We start from the raw sequence: 17,026 nt of genomic DNA on the forward strand, positions 1-17,026 counted from the left end.
TTACAAATGAGACCTTAGCAAAAAAATGTATATATGCAATACTTGATTCCACACCATTAATCAAACGTTTCTAACCATGTTGTCCGCCATATTTCTTCGTGTATGACGTCAACAATTCGGCAACCCGTGTACCAAAACTTACTCAGACTTTACAAGTTGTTTTTCCGGCTTTAGGGGGCGTTCATGTGAATTTTCCAATTATGCCAACAGCACATGAATGCACCATGTAACTCATAGGTGTGCTAACAACTTACTGCAGTTAATCTTTGTTAAAATTGTAAGATGCATACATTTGATATATCATATTTTTACTTACATGTACATAAATGTGGTCAGTATTTCTGTTAACTTGTATTTGAACTAGTGGTTTCAATTACTTTTTGAGTAAGTGTTTTGTAATTGGTTGTTTCTACAAATGGTAAAAGACTATTTTCAGTATTTTTGTTATTGTTGTTTTTACAGTTTTGCTTAGTTACAGAAGCATTCAACGTTGTGTTCTTCCTTCTAGTAGGGTCCAAACTCTTATTGTGAAAATCTGAATGCTCTGCCATTTTGTACAAATTCCGTGTGTCCAAGGTAACAAATGTATTTTCCGCCACCAGTATTTTGTATTTTACTTTGATTCATTTATTCGAGGGATATTTTGTAACAAGATACATTTTTCTGGGGCAGCTGATAAAGACGGCTCTAAGATCCCGTGGGACTTTCAAACCCGTTCAGATAAACATCTGGGACGTTATAACAGTATAAATATGTCACGTGTAATGGACATCAAGACGAGGGAATGTGAATCGGCAAAGAAAGACTCTAGCAGAGGCTGAATAATAAGACAATCCAAGACAACCGTTCTGCCATGAAGTCTTTTGTTGACACCGTCACAGAAGTGTTGATTTAATCTTGTGCTTTAGTATTAAGGTCATATAGTAATGTGTTGTACTGGACTACATTATGTTGAGAGGTGTTTCTAATATTCTGACCCCCTCATGTATGTAAATAGAGAGGACAAAAAATGTAGTCCAGTACAACGCCGCATTTCACTAAGGCCTCAGTAATAAACAAATTCATTTTAATGATGCGTGGGCAAAGGAGAAGCAAACAATTTCGGTTTGAAATAACTCTTTTAAATGTGCTGTTAGTGTTTATTGAATGTGTTTACAGGGTAGCAGGGCTGTCTGAGGTGATGGAGCTCTGCTTTCTGACACAACAGTTGCTAAAGTCTCTCATTGGACCTCACTGTTGGCTCAGCTTCCAGGTATGTTGACACAGAAACACAGCCTCTGCACACAGTGTTGCAGCTGATGGGTTTTCTAATCATGCATCCCACCATCTGAAACAAGAGGATGGTAGTCCTATCAGGTCTGTGCATGAAGTCTGAGTGAAAGCAGTAATGGAGAAGTGTGGAGGTGGTTTCTTAATATTTTCATCATGTTACAGTATCACCACTGGAGGGCAGCAGAGCTCACTGTAGAATAATTCAAGCAGCAATCTGGTTTCACGTGTTTATTTTGTATTTAGTGACGTTCCCTTGGTTTGCAGAGTAATAATGGAGGGTGAACCCAAGAGATGTGAGTTCACAAACTCACCACCTGACCGATTTTTTTTTTTTTTACGTTAAGGAAAGTGTTGGAGTTCAAACAAAATAATTAAGAAGTCACATCTGTCTTGGGCAAATCTGTCTTCACTATCAGACAAGAATCCAACCCCAGACAATTACAGAAACCCAAGCAAACAGGCAAACACCGACCAACTTTATCACAGGTATCATAACAGACAAAACCTAAACGAGAACTCAGAACTAGAACACAGAGGCAGGGAGTAGAAAACAACATAACGGGGCAAGGCAGCACTGAAACTAGGATTAGACAGAACACCAGACAGTTACAGAATTAAGACGGGAGGAACGAAGCCCAGATCAAAACCAAGACAGGCAACAGTAAATAAACTAACTCTGGGCAGACTGAACACAAGACAGGACTGAACACCAAAACATAGACCTTAATGACAGATACAGAACTGACAAATAAAGAAACTCAGGACAGGATCGTGACACTGTGCGCATTTACGCACGAGGTACAGCAGAATAACGGCATTGATGATTATTTGAATCTCCCGCAGGATGATCTGACAGCAGCCTCTCTGATCAGGAAAGTAACTCGTTAAAGCACAAAAATAGAAATCTACAGGCATAATTCATCCTGAGCTACCAACTTGTTAGTTGGAGCCGAGCTCTCCCGTAGTTTGCACCCTGACTACAATCTCGACCATCGAATTCCCGCAACAGGAAATAACATTACTCTTTAATCATGGATTTGTTTTTCTGCTGCCGAAATGTTTTTTGGTGTTGGTGAATTATTAAATAAACGTGACGCCACTTAATTTCGGGTTAAATGCGTTGTAACGCGCGTTACTGGGATTGAACGGGTATAATATTTGCTACTGATTTTTTTTTTATAATGCATGATATTAATGCGTTACAGCGAAAAAGCAACACATTACTGTAATTGCGTTACTTTTGTAACGCGTTATTCCCAACACTGGTAACTAGTAACTGAAACTGTCAGATAAATGTAGTAAAGTAAAAAGTAGGGGAGACTGGGGGCAATTGTAACATATTTTATATTTTCCTTAATAACTCACAAACTACTTGAGCTACACTAGTCATCTTTTGATACAAGAAACATACATATGTGCACTAATTAATAATACAATTGACTTTTAAGAACAAAACTAAAACTATTTAATTAAATCCAAGAAGTCAGAGTGTTACAATTGCCCCCTTGGCTGCAAAACAGTGTGTGGGGGCAATTGTAACACTGAAAAATAAGTCATATCTCAAGTAAAAGCCTAGGCTACCTCAAAGTAATTACTTTACAGCTAATAATGTTACATAAGAGTTTTTAAATGGTTCAAATTATTTTAGATGTCAGGCTCTCTCTGTTCTAACTTAATAAAATTGCTTTTTACAAGTGAACTAGTCATTCTCTTTGGTTTTGCTGGGTCTTATACCATCAACTACTTTAAGTCCACTAAACAGACAAACTGACAATGAAAGGAACTTTACTTTTGCAGACTTAGGCCTGTATAATATTCACACTTTCTGTTAAACACATATAAAACACACTATTTTATACAAAGAATGTTGGCCTATGTTAATTGGTGATTTGTTTATACTAGAACAAATCCATTTATTTTAATACACCCTTTTTTAATATGGTTTTACATTTATATTTACAAAACAAACCGACAAGCTGCTTACACTGGGGGCAATTGGCATGTGGCTTGGCAGCAATTGTAACACAGTGTTAGAATTGCCCCCGAAGTTGCAGCCATGATAAAACCTTGTATGCCCGCCAGCCACAACTATATAAGCATAGTTTGTTAGTGTTAATTGTTAATCAATAACCTAGAGATAAAATGTGTGCAAGTTTAGATTTCGCAGTCATCTAAACTTTAGACACCAGAAGAAAAATACTGCACATCCATAAAGTTACTTTCATACCTCAAAATCAGTATTTTGTTTAAAACTTCTGCTGAGGTGAAATGATCCTGCTCCTTTTCCACAGGCAGAGAGAGAATCCTATTGAGCATGTGCAGATTAAGTGTCATCACTCTAGCTTGTTTCTGATTGGAGAAATTGAGTGTGTCACAGTTGCTCCCGGTCTCCCCTACCATATATCCCTCTGCAGTTGAAGTAGCCTATAGGCTATTGGCATGAAAAGAAAATACAGTACAGGAATTTCAAATTTGTACATTATATTTACATTACATTTACTCATTTGGCAGATGCTTTTATCCAAAGCGAATTACATTTGAGGAGCAACTCGCAAGTGACAATAAATACTAGTAAGAGCTATTCGCAGGTACTGCATGGGGTAAGTAGTAAGGAAAAAAGTAAGAGTTACTAATAGTACTACAAATAGTGTACTGGAGTCCAGTATTTGAGTAAATGTACTTAGTTACTGTCCACTGGTCCAGTAGACTGCAAGTGGCTCTTTAGAGATTGTTCAGTGAAACAGAATAAATTCCCGGGTTCACTGCCGTCGGATAATTCAAGAAATTCACAGGAGCGGAAGGACAAGGTTTCCCTCTCACAGAATCACAAAAAGAGGAAGAACTTTCTCTGTCTCTGAGACGCAAATCATCATCGTCACTACAGACATCTAAGTTTTCACTGGTGTATTTTGAAAGAATTGTTCAACTGGATTATGCCTCAGAGTTGTTACACAAACCAGAAATTGACAAAATTGGATTTTAACAACTGTAGTAATTGGAAGTTGGATTTTCCATCATTGTGGTAACAGTACTGAGGACCTTGTACCTGTACCATGCTGTACTTCCAAGTGGTGATTTTGGCAGCTACGGTGATGCTGGTTTACTACTGTGAGTTCACCGACACTTTTAGTCCGACGCAACAGGGCTTCATCTGCAGAGACCCAGCTTTAACTAAGCCGGATCCTGGACCTGAACAGGACAGCCGCATCCAGCCCGTAATTCTGTACTCTGTGGTGGGAGCACTGCCTGTTGTACTGGTGAGTCTAACTGTGATTTAAACAGCAGCATCAGAAGGTACAGGTTTCTTTGTTGTTATGAAGATATTGAGACTTGCAGTCACAAAGAGTCGTACATGAAATGATCCATGCTTACAAGCAGCTGGTGCAACAAAGACAAATAGAAAATACTGTTTATAAATATATAGTGTTTTGAGAAAATGTTTATTTTGACATGCAAATTACATCAGTAAAAGAGTTGTATGAAAAAATATGCATCATAGCATTCATCCTCAACACTGCTTCATTAGATATAGTTTATTTCTGTTTGCCATTTACATGATTGCTTTTGTATTACGGTATATTGTCTGCTATGACGCAGAAGAGAGTTACAACGGAAGGCAAGTTTATTTGTATAGCACATTTTAACAACAATTTAAATAACACATAAAAGCAACATGCAAATTTAAAAAAGAGTTACAAAACATTTTTTTAAATAGTTTCATATAAAATAAAACAGGAAATTAAAAATTACAGCGCAGTGTAAGTTATTAATCTACAGCCTTAAATTGATTTAATTAAAGACAGTGGTAAAAAGAAGTCTTGAGTCTTGAATTAAAAGAACTGAGAGTTTCAGCAGACCTGCAGTTTTCTGGGAGTTTGTTCCAGACATATGGAGCATAAAAACCTGAACGCTGCTTCTCCAGGTTTAGTTTTTACTCTGGGGACAGAAAGCAGACCTGATCCTAGTCCACCTGAGAGGTCTGGATGGTTCATAACGTAGCAGAAGATCAGAAATGCTTTATAAACCAACAGCAGGATTTTGAAATCAATTCTCTGACAGACAGGAAGCCAATGTAAAGACCTCAGAACTGGAGTGATGTGATCCACGTTTTTCTATGTCTTAGTGAGGACTCTGTTTCTAGTCACTACAGTTAACTAACAGCAGTATTTTGAAATCAATTATCTTACAAACTTAATGTCACTGTACAACTTGTTGTAATGTGACAAATAAACCTACCTACTACCCAGGGCCGGACTGGGACAAAAAATCGGCCCTGGCATTTTTGGCCCAGGCAGCCCACTAAAATCGGTCAGACACCCCTCACCAATACACCATCCTTCCATGTAAGGGCTCAGATTATGCGTGTGACGAAACACCATGAGACGTAACATTGCACAAGATTGGGGCCATGACAACAAGACAAGAATATGGGTAGGAACAAGTCATACTGGAATGCAGAACTTAAAAACCTTTGGAACGATAAAAGCGAATTTTTAAAACGTAAAATCCATTGACCAGAAGGCAACTTAAAGATAAATACACACGAACTCAGATTATTTTTGATAAGAGGATATGGTTCCATAAAAGGCAATTTAGAAGAGGACAAGCATTACAGTTGGATCGATTTAAAAAGTAACAACCCACAACAATTTTGGAAAGAAATAAACAAACTGGGTCCTAAGAAATTGAAAAAAATTCCAATGGAAATTATAATGGAGAATGGTGACACGGAAAACAAAAAGGAAATAGTAATTGGAAAATGGGGCAAAGATGCCTCAGGTTTATTCTCAGGAAATTATATTCCACCAGGTTTTGATGATGCACGTTTAAATAACATTCGTGTTAAGAAATGTAAGTCTGAGATGATTATGGATACACCAGATTATTGCCCAAATATATTTTTGAATCATGAAATTACTATGGAAGAGGTTATAAGGGCCATTGATAATGCAAAATTGAAGAAAGCATCCGGTATAGAGGGGACCCCAAATGAAGCTTTAAAATCTCCACAGCTCTTAGAGATCTTATTTTATCTTTTTAAGACATGCTTTTACCATGGTATAATCCCGTCAACATGGCGTAAATCCATTATTAAACCAGTTCCAAAGTCATCAAAAAATTATCCCAGAATACCCCTGAATTATAGGGGCATTAGTCTTCTTAGTACAGTTCAGAAGGAAACGAGCATGCATCGATCATATATATTTTGTAGCAACTATTATTAGAGTTAGAATCACTGAAAGTAAATCCACCATTGTATGTTTTATTGACTTTCAAAAAGCCTTTGACTGGATTAATAGAGAGCTGCTTGCTTTTAAACTAATTGAAGCAGCAGTGGATGGAAAATTCTACAAAACAATACAAGCCATGGCTAGTGTTGAGATTAACGATTTATTTACTGATTGTTTAATACACCTTTTGGAGTAAAACAAGGTGATATACTCTCTCCAAACCTTTTTGCTTCATTTGTGAATGACTTAGGATGCTAATTTAGGTGTATTCCTTGATGGTACTAAATTGGGAATTCTATTATATGCGGATGATATAATCCTGTTGTCTGAGTCTGAATAACAGAAAATGTTAAATGTGGTTAATTTGTGGTGTTTCAAGTGGCGATTAGCCATAAATCAAAGTAAAACACATAATGCATTTTAGAAAGACAGGCACAGAAAGAAGTACAAATATATTTAGCTTTGGCTCAGTCACTCTGCATTATGTTAATGCATATAAATATCTGGGGGGTTTTCTTGATGAATTTTTGACCTACGAGGCTGGTATTAAATCTCTCGTTGATTCTTGCGGGAGAGCTCTAGGATCAGTTATTAATAATCTGTACTTGTAAAGTATGTAAGGATCTTGGATATTCTACATATACTCGACTTTATGATGCATGTGTTTTTCCTATACTGAACTATGCTGCAGGGGTATGGGGCTTGAAAGAATCCAGAACGGTAGAGACCATACAGATTTGCTCCGATTCTTGCACTTCAGGGAGATATGGGCTGGATACCAGCAGCTGTACAGAGAAAATGGGAAATGATATGACTGTGGAACCATCTAACCAGAATGGCAGAGAACAGAGTAAATAAGAGAGTATTTAGGTGGAGTAAAGCTCACAGGTCTCCATGGGTAAAGGAGATTTATTCTATTTTTGGGGAGGTGGATATGTTGTATATCTACAGGAACAATTTAAGTTGTAATGTTAACTTGCTTAAACAGAAGTTGTTATTGAAATTTGAAGAAAAATGTTTTATTGAAGCCAAAATTAAGGACATATATGCATATCAAACAGAACCTTAGTCTAGAATTATATGTTACATCTCGTTTATCTAAAACCCAGAGATCCTTGGTTGCACAGCTGAGATCTTTGCCTCTGGCCATTGAGGTTGGGCGATTCAAAAATATTCCAGAGGAAAACCGATTGTGTGTGCTATGTGACCTTGGTGAAGTGGAAAGTGAATCTCATTTCCTCTTGTATTGTACACATTATGACGATCTAAGAGAATCTTTGTTTCTGGATGTTACACAGCAAATCTCAAAAATTAGTATGCTTGTTTAACTATGATGTATTTAAATTAGCAAACTTTGTCTCAAAGGCTTGGAAAAGAAGGCAAGCTAGTTAGTTTAACTAGATTTAATTTTGTTCTGTGTAGTGTTTTGGATTTATGAGGGTGGTTATCTGAGTGAATGTGAATGCATCTGTGTATGAACACATACATGCATGTATCTGAATACACATGTACCATTTATTGTTATTCCACTTTTAATCCTTGTTTCTATTTGGTTACCACTGTATATGATGTACTCTGGATCTGGCTATCTTGTATATTATTATTTTTTCTGTATATTAATGTTGGTGTCTTGTAAGCCCATGCAGGCTGGGCGTAATCATAAGCATGACACAATAATAAAGCTTCATTCATTCATTCATATGTTTCAATAGGCCTACTAATTAGGGGGTAAAAGTCTTGATAGGGGGGTCAGATTTTAAGCCTTAAACATTTAATTTCCTGCATTCTGGGGACATTTTCTGGAGACATTTTCTGCACCAGGGAAGAGCAAAATTCAAGTGGCAGGTGACAATTCAGAATATAAAAATATAATAGAATATAATGCAGTAATCGGTAGCTTATTATTGTTTTCCCTCTTTCTCTCTGTTCCTCTCTCTCTCACCCCAACCGGTCGAGGCAGATGGCCGCCCACCCTGAGTCATGGTTCTGCTCGAGGTTTCTGCCTCTTAAAGGAAGTTTTTCCTTGCCTCTGTCGCCTAGTGCTGCTCTTGGTGGGAATTGTTGGGTTTCCGTAAATAACATCACAGAGTACGGTCTAGACCTGCTCTTTTATAAAAAGCGCAGAGATAACTGTTGCTGTGATTTGGCGCTATATAAATAAAATTGAATTGAAATTGTTTTTAGCCTAAGTAACTTTTTTTTTGGACAACAAATATATTTACATTGCAGGCTTACTGTGCAAATAAACCTTTCTCAAATCATTTTTATTTAATTAATATTTCTTGGTGCATGTTTTTTTTTTTTTTTCAGAACGTTTTTACCAAATGCTTTTAGAAAGTGGTGGGTAGCCTACATGTCCCCAGGGTCCCCAGTGTTAATGACCCTCCCTCCCTGCTCCCTCCCAGGTTGAGCTACTCCATGCTTACCACTTCACCTCCACTCTCCTCCTGCGCTCTCTCTCTCCCTCGGCCCTGTCACTTTGTCCCTCTGCATCGCTGTCTCACGCCTCCTCCTCTGTCTGGCAGGGGCCACGGCTCTCCTTTACTCCTTCAAGTGCCTGTAAATGCTCTACGTCGGGTACTGCAGCTGATGTTGAAGCTACTGCAGCCCCGGTATCAAACACATCGGTTGTCTTCGCGCATTTGGCGGCAGCCGTCTGAAGAGAGCAGAGGGGGTGGGGGCTAGTAAGAGATGTGATTGGACCAACCCAATGTCAGTATTGAAAATTACCCAATGGACCACTGTTCATGCTTTCATGATTGTTTATATAAATAAATAATTTACGTTACACCGGCCCCAAAGGTGCGATGGCCCACCGGGCATGTGCCAGATTACCGGTCCGGCCCTGCTACTATATTCTATTAATGTGCTTTGCGATTAACAAAAGAACATTTTTTAGATACAAATTGTAAAACCGCATTAATTAATATTCTTATGTTAACAATGGATCAAATGACTATGTGTACTGTGAAAGGGATAATATTAAAGAAGATTCATCCTGGATTCGGAGAGAGAAAACCCCTCCCTGAAGATCTCAAACTACGCAAGGGTTCATATAAGGAGTTCTGCCAGTTTGGTCAGAAACATGGACACCAGTAGCCCACTGGAGGTCAATTGCAGGGATCGCAGTGCTGCTCCTGTTCCTCTCATGTACCGTCCCTTCTTCTGATATCTCCTCCATGCTCTTGCTAACTCTTACACTGCAGACCTTCTTGAGACAGAGGACCTGGACTTCCAGTGCAACCTCAATGGGCTGCAGGTCATGTTTCCGGTAGTGAAGGGGCACTAGCAAAACACAAAACTAGAGAACAATCAGTCAAGGAGGATAAGGAGAGAGGGATGTCTTGGTGTTACCTGTCCAGTGCACCTGTTGTCACCTTCATTTGCACAAAAACAGGTGATTCCCAACCGCTTCCCGATTCCTTCCTAACTGGACAGATTGATCTCCCAGAAGTTTAACTGACTTGATGTTATTCTTTGAAGATTAAGTGTTCCCTTATTATTATTTTTTTTAGCAGTGTATTTAGAAAGCCTCCTCCTAATCCTAAACTAATCTTATTTCATCATTCTGTTTTGCAGATTTCAGGTGTAGAGCTGTTTATCTTCCTCCTTCACTACAAGTCAAACAACCTGTATGACCAAGAGAAGGTTCTTATCATGGGGGACTGCTGCTACGTGAACCCCATGGTGCGCAGGACCTTTCGTTTCCTTGGTAATGTAAATGCAAATACTTCATTAAACTGTACTTATATTAGTATTTTATCCATAATTTAATTGCTTTGGTGTTCTAGATACTATACTGTGAGCACCAGATACTTTCTCGTGTGCACCAGAAACCTTCTCGTGAGCACCACATAGTATCTTGTGAGCACCAGAAACTTTGTCGTGGGCACCAGATACCTTCTCATGAGCACCACATAGTATCTTGTGAGCACCAGAAACTTTGTCGTGGGCACCAGATACCTTCTCATGAGCACCACATAGTATCTTGTGAGCACCAGAAACTTTGTCGTGGGCACCAGATACCTTCTCATGAGCACCACATAGTATCTTGTGAGCACCAGAAACTTTGTCGTGGGCACCAGATACCTTCTCATGAGCACCACATAGTATCTTGTGAGCACCAGAAACTTTCTCGTGGGCACCAGATACCTTCTCATGAGCACCACATAGTATCTTGTGAGCACCAGAAACTTTGTCGTGGGCACCAGATACCTTCTCATGAGCACCACATAGTATCTCGTGAGCACCAGATACCTTCTCGTGAGCGCCAGATACCTTCTCGTGGGCACCAGACACTTATCTCGTGGGCACCAGACACTTATCTCGTGGGCACCAGACACTTATCTCGTGGGCACCAGATACTATCTCGTGGGCACCAGATACTATCTCGTGGGCACCAGACACTTATCTCGTGGGCACCAGACACTTATCTCGTGGGCGCCAGACACCTTCTCGTGGGCACCAGACACTTATCTCGTGGGCGCCAGACACTTATCTCGTGGGCGCCAGACACTTATCTCGTGGGCGCCAGAAACCTTCTCGTGGGCGCCAGAAACCTTCTCGTGGGCGCCAGACACCTATCTCGTGGGCGCCAGAAACCTTCTCGTGGGCGCCAGACCCTATTTCGTGGGCACCAGATACCTTCTCGTGGGCACCAGACACTATCTCGTGGGCACCAGACACTATTTCGTGGCCACCAGATACCTTCTCGTGGGCACCAGACACTATTTCGTGGCCACCAGATACCTTCTCGTGGGCACCAGACACTATTTCGTGGGCACCAGATACCTTCTCGTGGGCATGGGAAACGTGATTTCCTTGTCTTTTCTTTTGCCCATGTCCCATTAGGGGCTCAGCAGTATTTTTATATTGCAGTGTTGCTACTTTTACTTAAGTAAAGGATCTGAATACTTCCTCCACCACTGTGTTGATGGTATTGATTTATTTCAATTGCATTTTTAACTAAAGTTGATCTCTGCTGTCTTAATATGTGTGAATGTCAACATGCTGCTTTTAAATGCACATCTAATCTGTGTATCTCTATAGGTGTTTACGTCTTCGGTCTGTTTGCAACAGACATCTTTGTCAATGCAGGTCAGCTGGTCACAGGAAGACTGGCTCCCCACTTCCTGTCTGTTTGCCAGCCCAATTACACTGCCCTCGGCTGCCAGGACGCGGCATACTATGTGAGCCAATCAGATGCTTGCACCGGTGACCCTGATGACATCATGAGAGCCAGAAAGAGTTTCCCCTCCAAAGAGGCTGCACTGAGTCTGTACACAGCTGTTTACCTGGCAGTGAGTGGCTCTGTCTACTCTAAATGTGTAGAGATCAGCATAAATTAAACGTTAAACGGTTAAAATAAACGGTTTATCTCTGCTAAAGAAAGTGTGAGCCCTACCTTAACAGATAACTCTAGTGTCACACAAAGAAATAAATCTTCCTTTTCAGATGTATGTCATGTGCTGTATCGGTTCCAGTGGAGGTCGTCTGACTGGCCCCCTCCTCAGTCTCTCAATGGTCAGTCTGGCTGTGCTAACAGGCATCAACAGAGTGGCAGAGTACCGAAACCACTGCACTGATGTGATTGCAGGACAAGCCATTGGGGGAGCTATTGCTGTTTTTCTGGTCAGTTATTATTCATCTTATGCCACTTTTTCATTGGATGGTACCAGCTCAACTCGCCTCGACTCGCTTTGGTGCCCCGTCCTCCGTTTTCCACCGCAATGTAGCTGGTCGTCAAAGCGACAACGCATGAGTATAATGAAGAGGTCCAGGATTCGAGTTTATGTTTTAAATTCATTAACAAACTTGATAATCATAAAGTTCTTAAAATAACATGGACCACAAAAAAAGGAAAAAAAGAAACAACCATAAAACGCAGAAGTTTGGCAAGTCTGGGGCGATGATCAGGTCTGTCTGTTTTGGAGAGGAGACGGCCGCAGTTTGTAATTCGGCTACATCTAGAATCCTCTGGAACAAAGAAGAAATCCTAAACTAAAAACAAACTGAGCTAGGGCAGCAGTGTTTTTACATCACCTTTTGGTATTGCCTCAGCTTGCTTGGAACCTTGACAGAGGTGATACAAAAAAAAGGTACCAGGTACTTTTTCTCCAAAACCAAAAAAAGGCGACTCGAGCTGGTACCATACGGTGGAAAAGAGGCTTTAGAGCTGTATTTGCACATATGCACACATCTAATGATATATAAGAGACTTTTCAGTAGTTTATTGAATGTTTATTATTATTATTGGTACGTGCGGAGGGAGGTGGGGGGTATTTTCACGACAAAAAAACCCGTTTCAAAACATCCCCCCTCTGTTTCTTTACAAATCGCACCCTGTTATAGCCTCATAAACAGATAACATTTTGGCATGGGTGGTTCAGCCTGAGAGAGAGAGAGATTGAGAGGAGAGAGAGGGAAAAAGGTGTGTGAGTAGCCATTTCCTGCGAACTAACTATTAATAACAACATTTTTAATTTTTAATTAAATTTGCAAAGGAAAGTTTCAATTCAGGTTTTTATTTTCATGAAAAATTCCACCAAAAAATAATTGTTGTAGTTTTTACACTATTACACCACCATTTTTCCTGTTGCGCACCTCCTAGAGGCTGCTCACGCACCCCCCACACTTTGGGAAAAGAAAAGCCTATATTTGGGACTTTGCTGTGTTTCACTATATAGCCTCTTGCTTTTTGCTTTGTTCAGTCATGATCTATCTCATGTTGTGCCAGTTCTTTGCCTGCCTGTTAGCTTGCCTGTTTGTTCACTTTTGATTCCTCCAGGATATATGTTTCACACTCGATCATCTCACTGGATTATTGCCTTTGTTGGAATGTTTAGTGTGGACTCTCCTGGACTTTGCCTGTAAGAAGCCACCTTTGCTTGACCTCCTGTTTAGTTTATTTAGACATCTAACTAACTACAGTCAACAGTCTAATGGAATGTTTGTTCTTAGTGATTAAAATTTTTAATTGCAATTAATCGCATGATTATGCACAAAATTGAATAATGAATTCTAAAGTAGTGTATTGTGCACTTTTAATTTAAATGTACTGGTATATACACAGAAGTGCAATAACATTTGCAAACACTTTAAACAAATAAGGTGCCTTTTACCAGCAGTTTTCCCTTTGCACAGTAGCAATAAAATATTTATATAAATCTGTTTTCTTTTTTTCTGAACAGGGATCAGCAGAAACATTTTTCTTTTATCAGGGAGCAGCATAAAAAGTGTATGTTCAGAGGCAAGTGTCCCTGTTAGAGTGAGGTGAAGTGGTCGAGCACAGCGAGCGCGTTCCCTTGAAACTGTCACGGTTGTGCTCGCCTCACGCACAAGCCCGGCCGCTGCCAAAGTTGAATGGTCTGGACTTTTTTGTACGCGCCGCGCAGCACAAATCATTGCAAGAGAGACTGATCCTCGCTGTTTGTGAGTTTCCAGAATCTATTACTGTTTACTAAATATCAGGACATCAGCAGGAGAGAATTCACACGGAAGAGCGTTCCCTCCAAAACTAGATGAAGGCCTGTCAGGTAAAGTTATGTAGCCCATAATTTTAACTTAAGTTAAATAGGCTACAGCAGTGTAGTGCACAGAAGCCATTGCCATGGTTACTATCCATAGAGCGCCTGCTGTTTCCTCGCGGAGCGCTTGTCCTTGTCTCCTGTTCACCGGTGTAAAGAGTGACCCCGCGGGGCCAAGCGACTAGGCTACGTTGTGATTTCAAGAACGTTCCTAAGACCGACATCTTGCCCAATACTAATCAGCATGCAGTGTGTAGCTATCTATGGCGTTTGATCGCTTGTCTGGCTTTTGTTTATCTACTTCTCCCACACGCTGAGTCCAGCGTTGTCTGCTGAAGCCTCCCTCCACTGCTTGTTTGGGTGGCTGATTTGCAGGCTGATCAACATCCCGCCCCCTCCTGTGACCCAGGGTTTGACTGTATGTGTATTCAGAGCCAGTGAGCAACGGACTTACAAATTAATAATAATAAAAATAAAAAATAAAATAAAATAATTGGCGGCGTTAATTAATTAATTCGTTAACACAATCAGCCTATAACGCGTTAACGTGCCCAGCCCTATTTTTTTATGACCTTTACATATAATTTGCCATGAAATAATATGGTAAACCTAGATATACTACAGCCGGTACTGTAAACAAGAAGTCAGAATTACAGCTGTATTGTCCAGAAAACAGAAAATCAACAAATCTGTCAAAGAAATAAAAAGCAATCAATACCAAGTCTTTAACATTTCAGTAACCCATGAATTTACCGATGAGCCAGACTGTGCAGACTGCAATCTTCATCAGATTCAGTGCCTTGTCTGGACCGTATTTGCAGTATTTATTTAAAATAAATTACTTTCCCTCACATTTGTCACATTTTAAGCTTTTTCAAACTGACCCCTTTTCAGAGAGTCAGACCATCATTCTGCCACCGACAGCATCCTTAATGGAAAACTGGTCTAATGCACTAACTTGCTGCAGGACACATACACAAGGCACACAAGTTGTTGTTGCTTGAATGAACTTGAATTCGTGTTTTGTGTAACAAATCATGTACGACAGTCTTGGCTGGGACAAAAAGATGGGTCACAAAAACAATCTAAACATATAATGATGAAGCTCTGTCTCCCTCCAGTCACAATACCTCCGCTAAAACAGCTCTCTGTGTTTGGCTTACTCTTTTGTCTACAAAAAACCTTTTTTGGTCGTGCAAACAGTTGATTTGTCTGGAAGAAATAATTCCAAATGATTAAAATGACTGTATAGGACTGTGTCTTCTTCTTTCTCTCTTTCCAGGTGGTGTTTGTGGTTCAGTATTTCAGAAAGAGACCTGTGATTTCTCATAGTCCGTCAGATGCAGGCACAGCTAACACCAATGAGGCTTCACCCCACATGAATCACAACATGGAAGCCAGTGACAGTTACATTGTTTCACAGGTGAAGCATACATTTTACACATGTAGTTCAATGCTGAGTGAGCACCGATGCCAGTTTGTTGAAGTTGTGTAACAAAAATAGAATAGAAAAATAGTTAAGTCTTTATACATTTTAACTGTTTTAAATTCTTCAGACTATATAATGCTTCAATATAATGTTTGATTTATTTTGAAATGTTGTATTTGTGAATTTAATACTTTCATATAAGATAAAGAGGTTCAAATATATATATATATATATATATATATATATATGACTTTTACAAAAACTATCAATCTTTTCATAAAATAATATAATATTTGTTTTTCGTAAATATCTAAAGTCATAGTCCTAAAGAAATAAAATAATTTGGTTCATGAAAAAACACAAAATGAATGACAAATAGTTTCAGTTTCGTTATTGCAAAACACACATTTCCTCAACATCAATCCTGAATCTTAACACAACTGTTGTGTATTTGATACACACATATTAGCAGTGAGTGCAGCGGTAACGTGAGATCCTATTAACGCTAGGGCACCCCTGGGCACCTCCCTAGGGAGGTGCCCAGGGGAGCATCCTAACTAGATGCCCGAACCACCATAGCTGTCTCCTTTCGACTCAAAGGAGCAGAAGCTCTGCTGTGAGTTTCTTCTCACCCTATCTCTAAGGGAGACGCCAGCCACGCTCCTGAGAAACCCCTTTTCAGCCAATTGTACCCGGTCATGACCCAGCCTTCATGACCACAGGTGAGGGAAGGAACAAAAACTGACCGGTAGATCAAGAGCTTTGCTTTCCGGCTCAGCTCTCTTTTCATCGCAACGGTGCAGTAGAGCAAATGCAATACTGCCCTACCTGCTCCGATTCTCCAGCCAATCTACCACTCTATTGTCCCCTCACTCGTGAACAAGACCCCGATAATTGTGAGTGGCGCCCCAAAAACCACATTCCTGCATACAGAGGCGTACAGAAACACAACTTTATGCAATCGCAAACTTGCAGTCTTTGATCAGCATCACGGACAGCAGCCAAAGAGTTAAATCTTACAGCCTGCCCTCGACTCAAACCTGCCGTCTCAGACTGTCAACCAGCTGAAATGGCTTTAGCCAGCTTGAAGTAACAAATCAACACAAAGTAGCTGACACAGTATGTCAACACCCACAGAGCAAACAACAAAAGCACAGCAACTCATTATGCCAACTAGTGTTGTAGTCAAGACCGCCCAAACCGAGACCACGTCAAGACCAAGACCAGAGTTTATCGAGACTGAGACAAGACCAAGACTTTTAGGGGCTGAGAGCAGTGGAGACCAAGACCGAGGGAGGGCGAGACAGAGTCAAGACCAAGACCAGTTCCCTGCATTGCATGGCACGCAATAAAATGTGGAACGAGATCAGAGGTACTTATCAAAGTGATCTGAAAGATCCACATTCCCATTAAAACGTTAATGGTAACAACACATGTTTAATTAGGGTTATTGGTTGCATTTGAAGCAATATGTTTTACTTCCAGTTAGTAAGTTAACAAATGTTAGGATGTTAACAAATCAGACAATGCAAAAGCAATTTATTGATATTCCCAAAGTTATGGTCTTG

General features: G+C 40.0%; 1 protein-coding gene across 1 annotated transcript; it reads left to right on the top strand.

Moving 5' to 3' along the window:
• Positions 1 to 3,971: 3,971 nt before the first annotated feature.
• Positions 3,972 to 15,452, top strand: LOC123967090 (phospholipid phosphatase-related protein type 5-like; the record flags this gene model as incomplete). The annotated part of the gene is made up of 5 exons (XM_046043114.1): positions 3,972 to 4,529; positions 10,083 to 10,215; positions 11,553 to 11,803; positions 11,958 to 12,134; positions 15,312 to 15,452. Coding segments are annotated over exons 1-5 (906 nt in total), but the record flags the coding sequence as incomplete, so codon positions are not given.
• Between the last annotated feature and the right edge of the window lie 1,574 nt (positions 15,453 to 17,026).

The sequence above is a fragment of the Micropterus dolomieu genome, unplaced genomic scaffold (genome assembly GCF_021292245.1).
Source record: "Micropterus dolomieu isolate WLL.071019.BEF.003 ecotype Adirondacks unplaced genomic scaffold, ASM2129224v1 scaffold_14, whole genome shotgun sequence".
In the NCBI taxonomy this organism is placed as follows: domain Eukaryota; kingdom Metazoa; phylum Chordata; class Actinopteri; order Centrarchiformes; family Centrarchidae; genus Micropterus; species Micropterus dolomieu.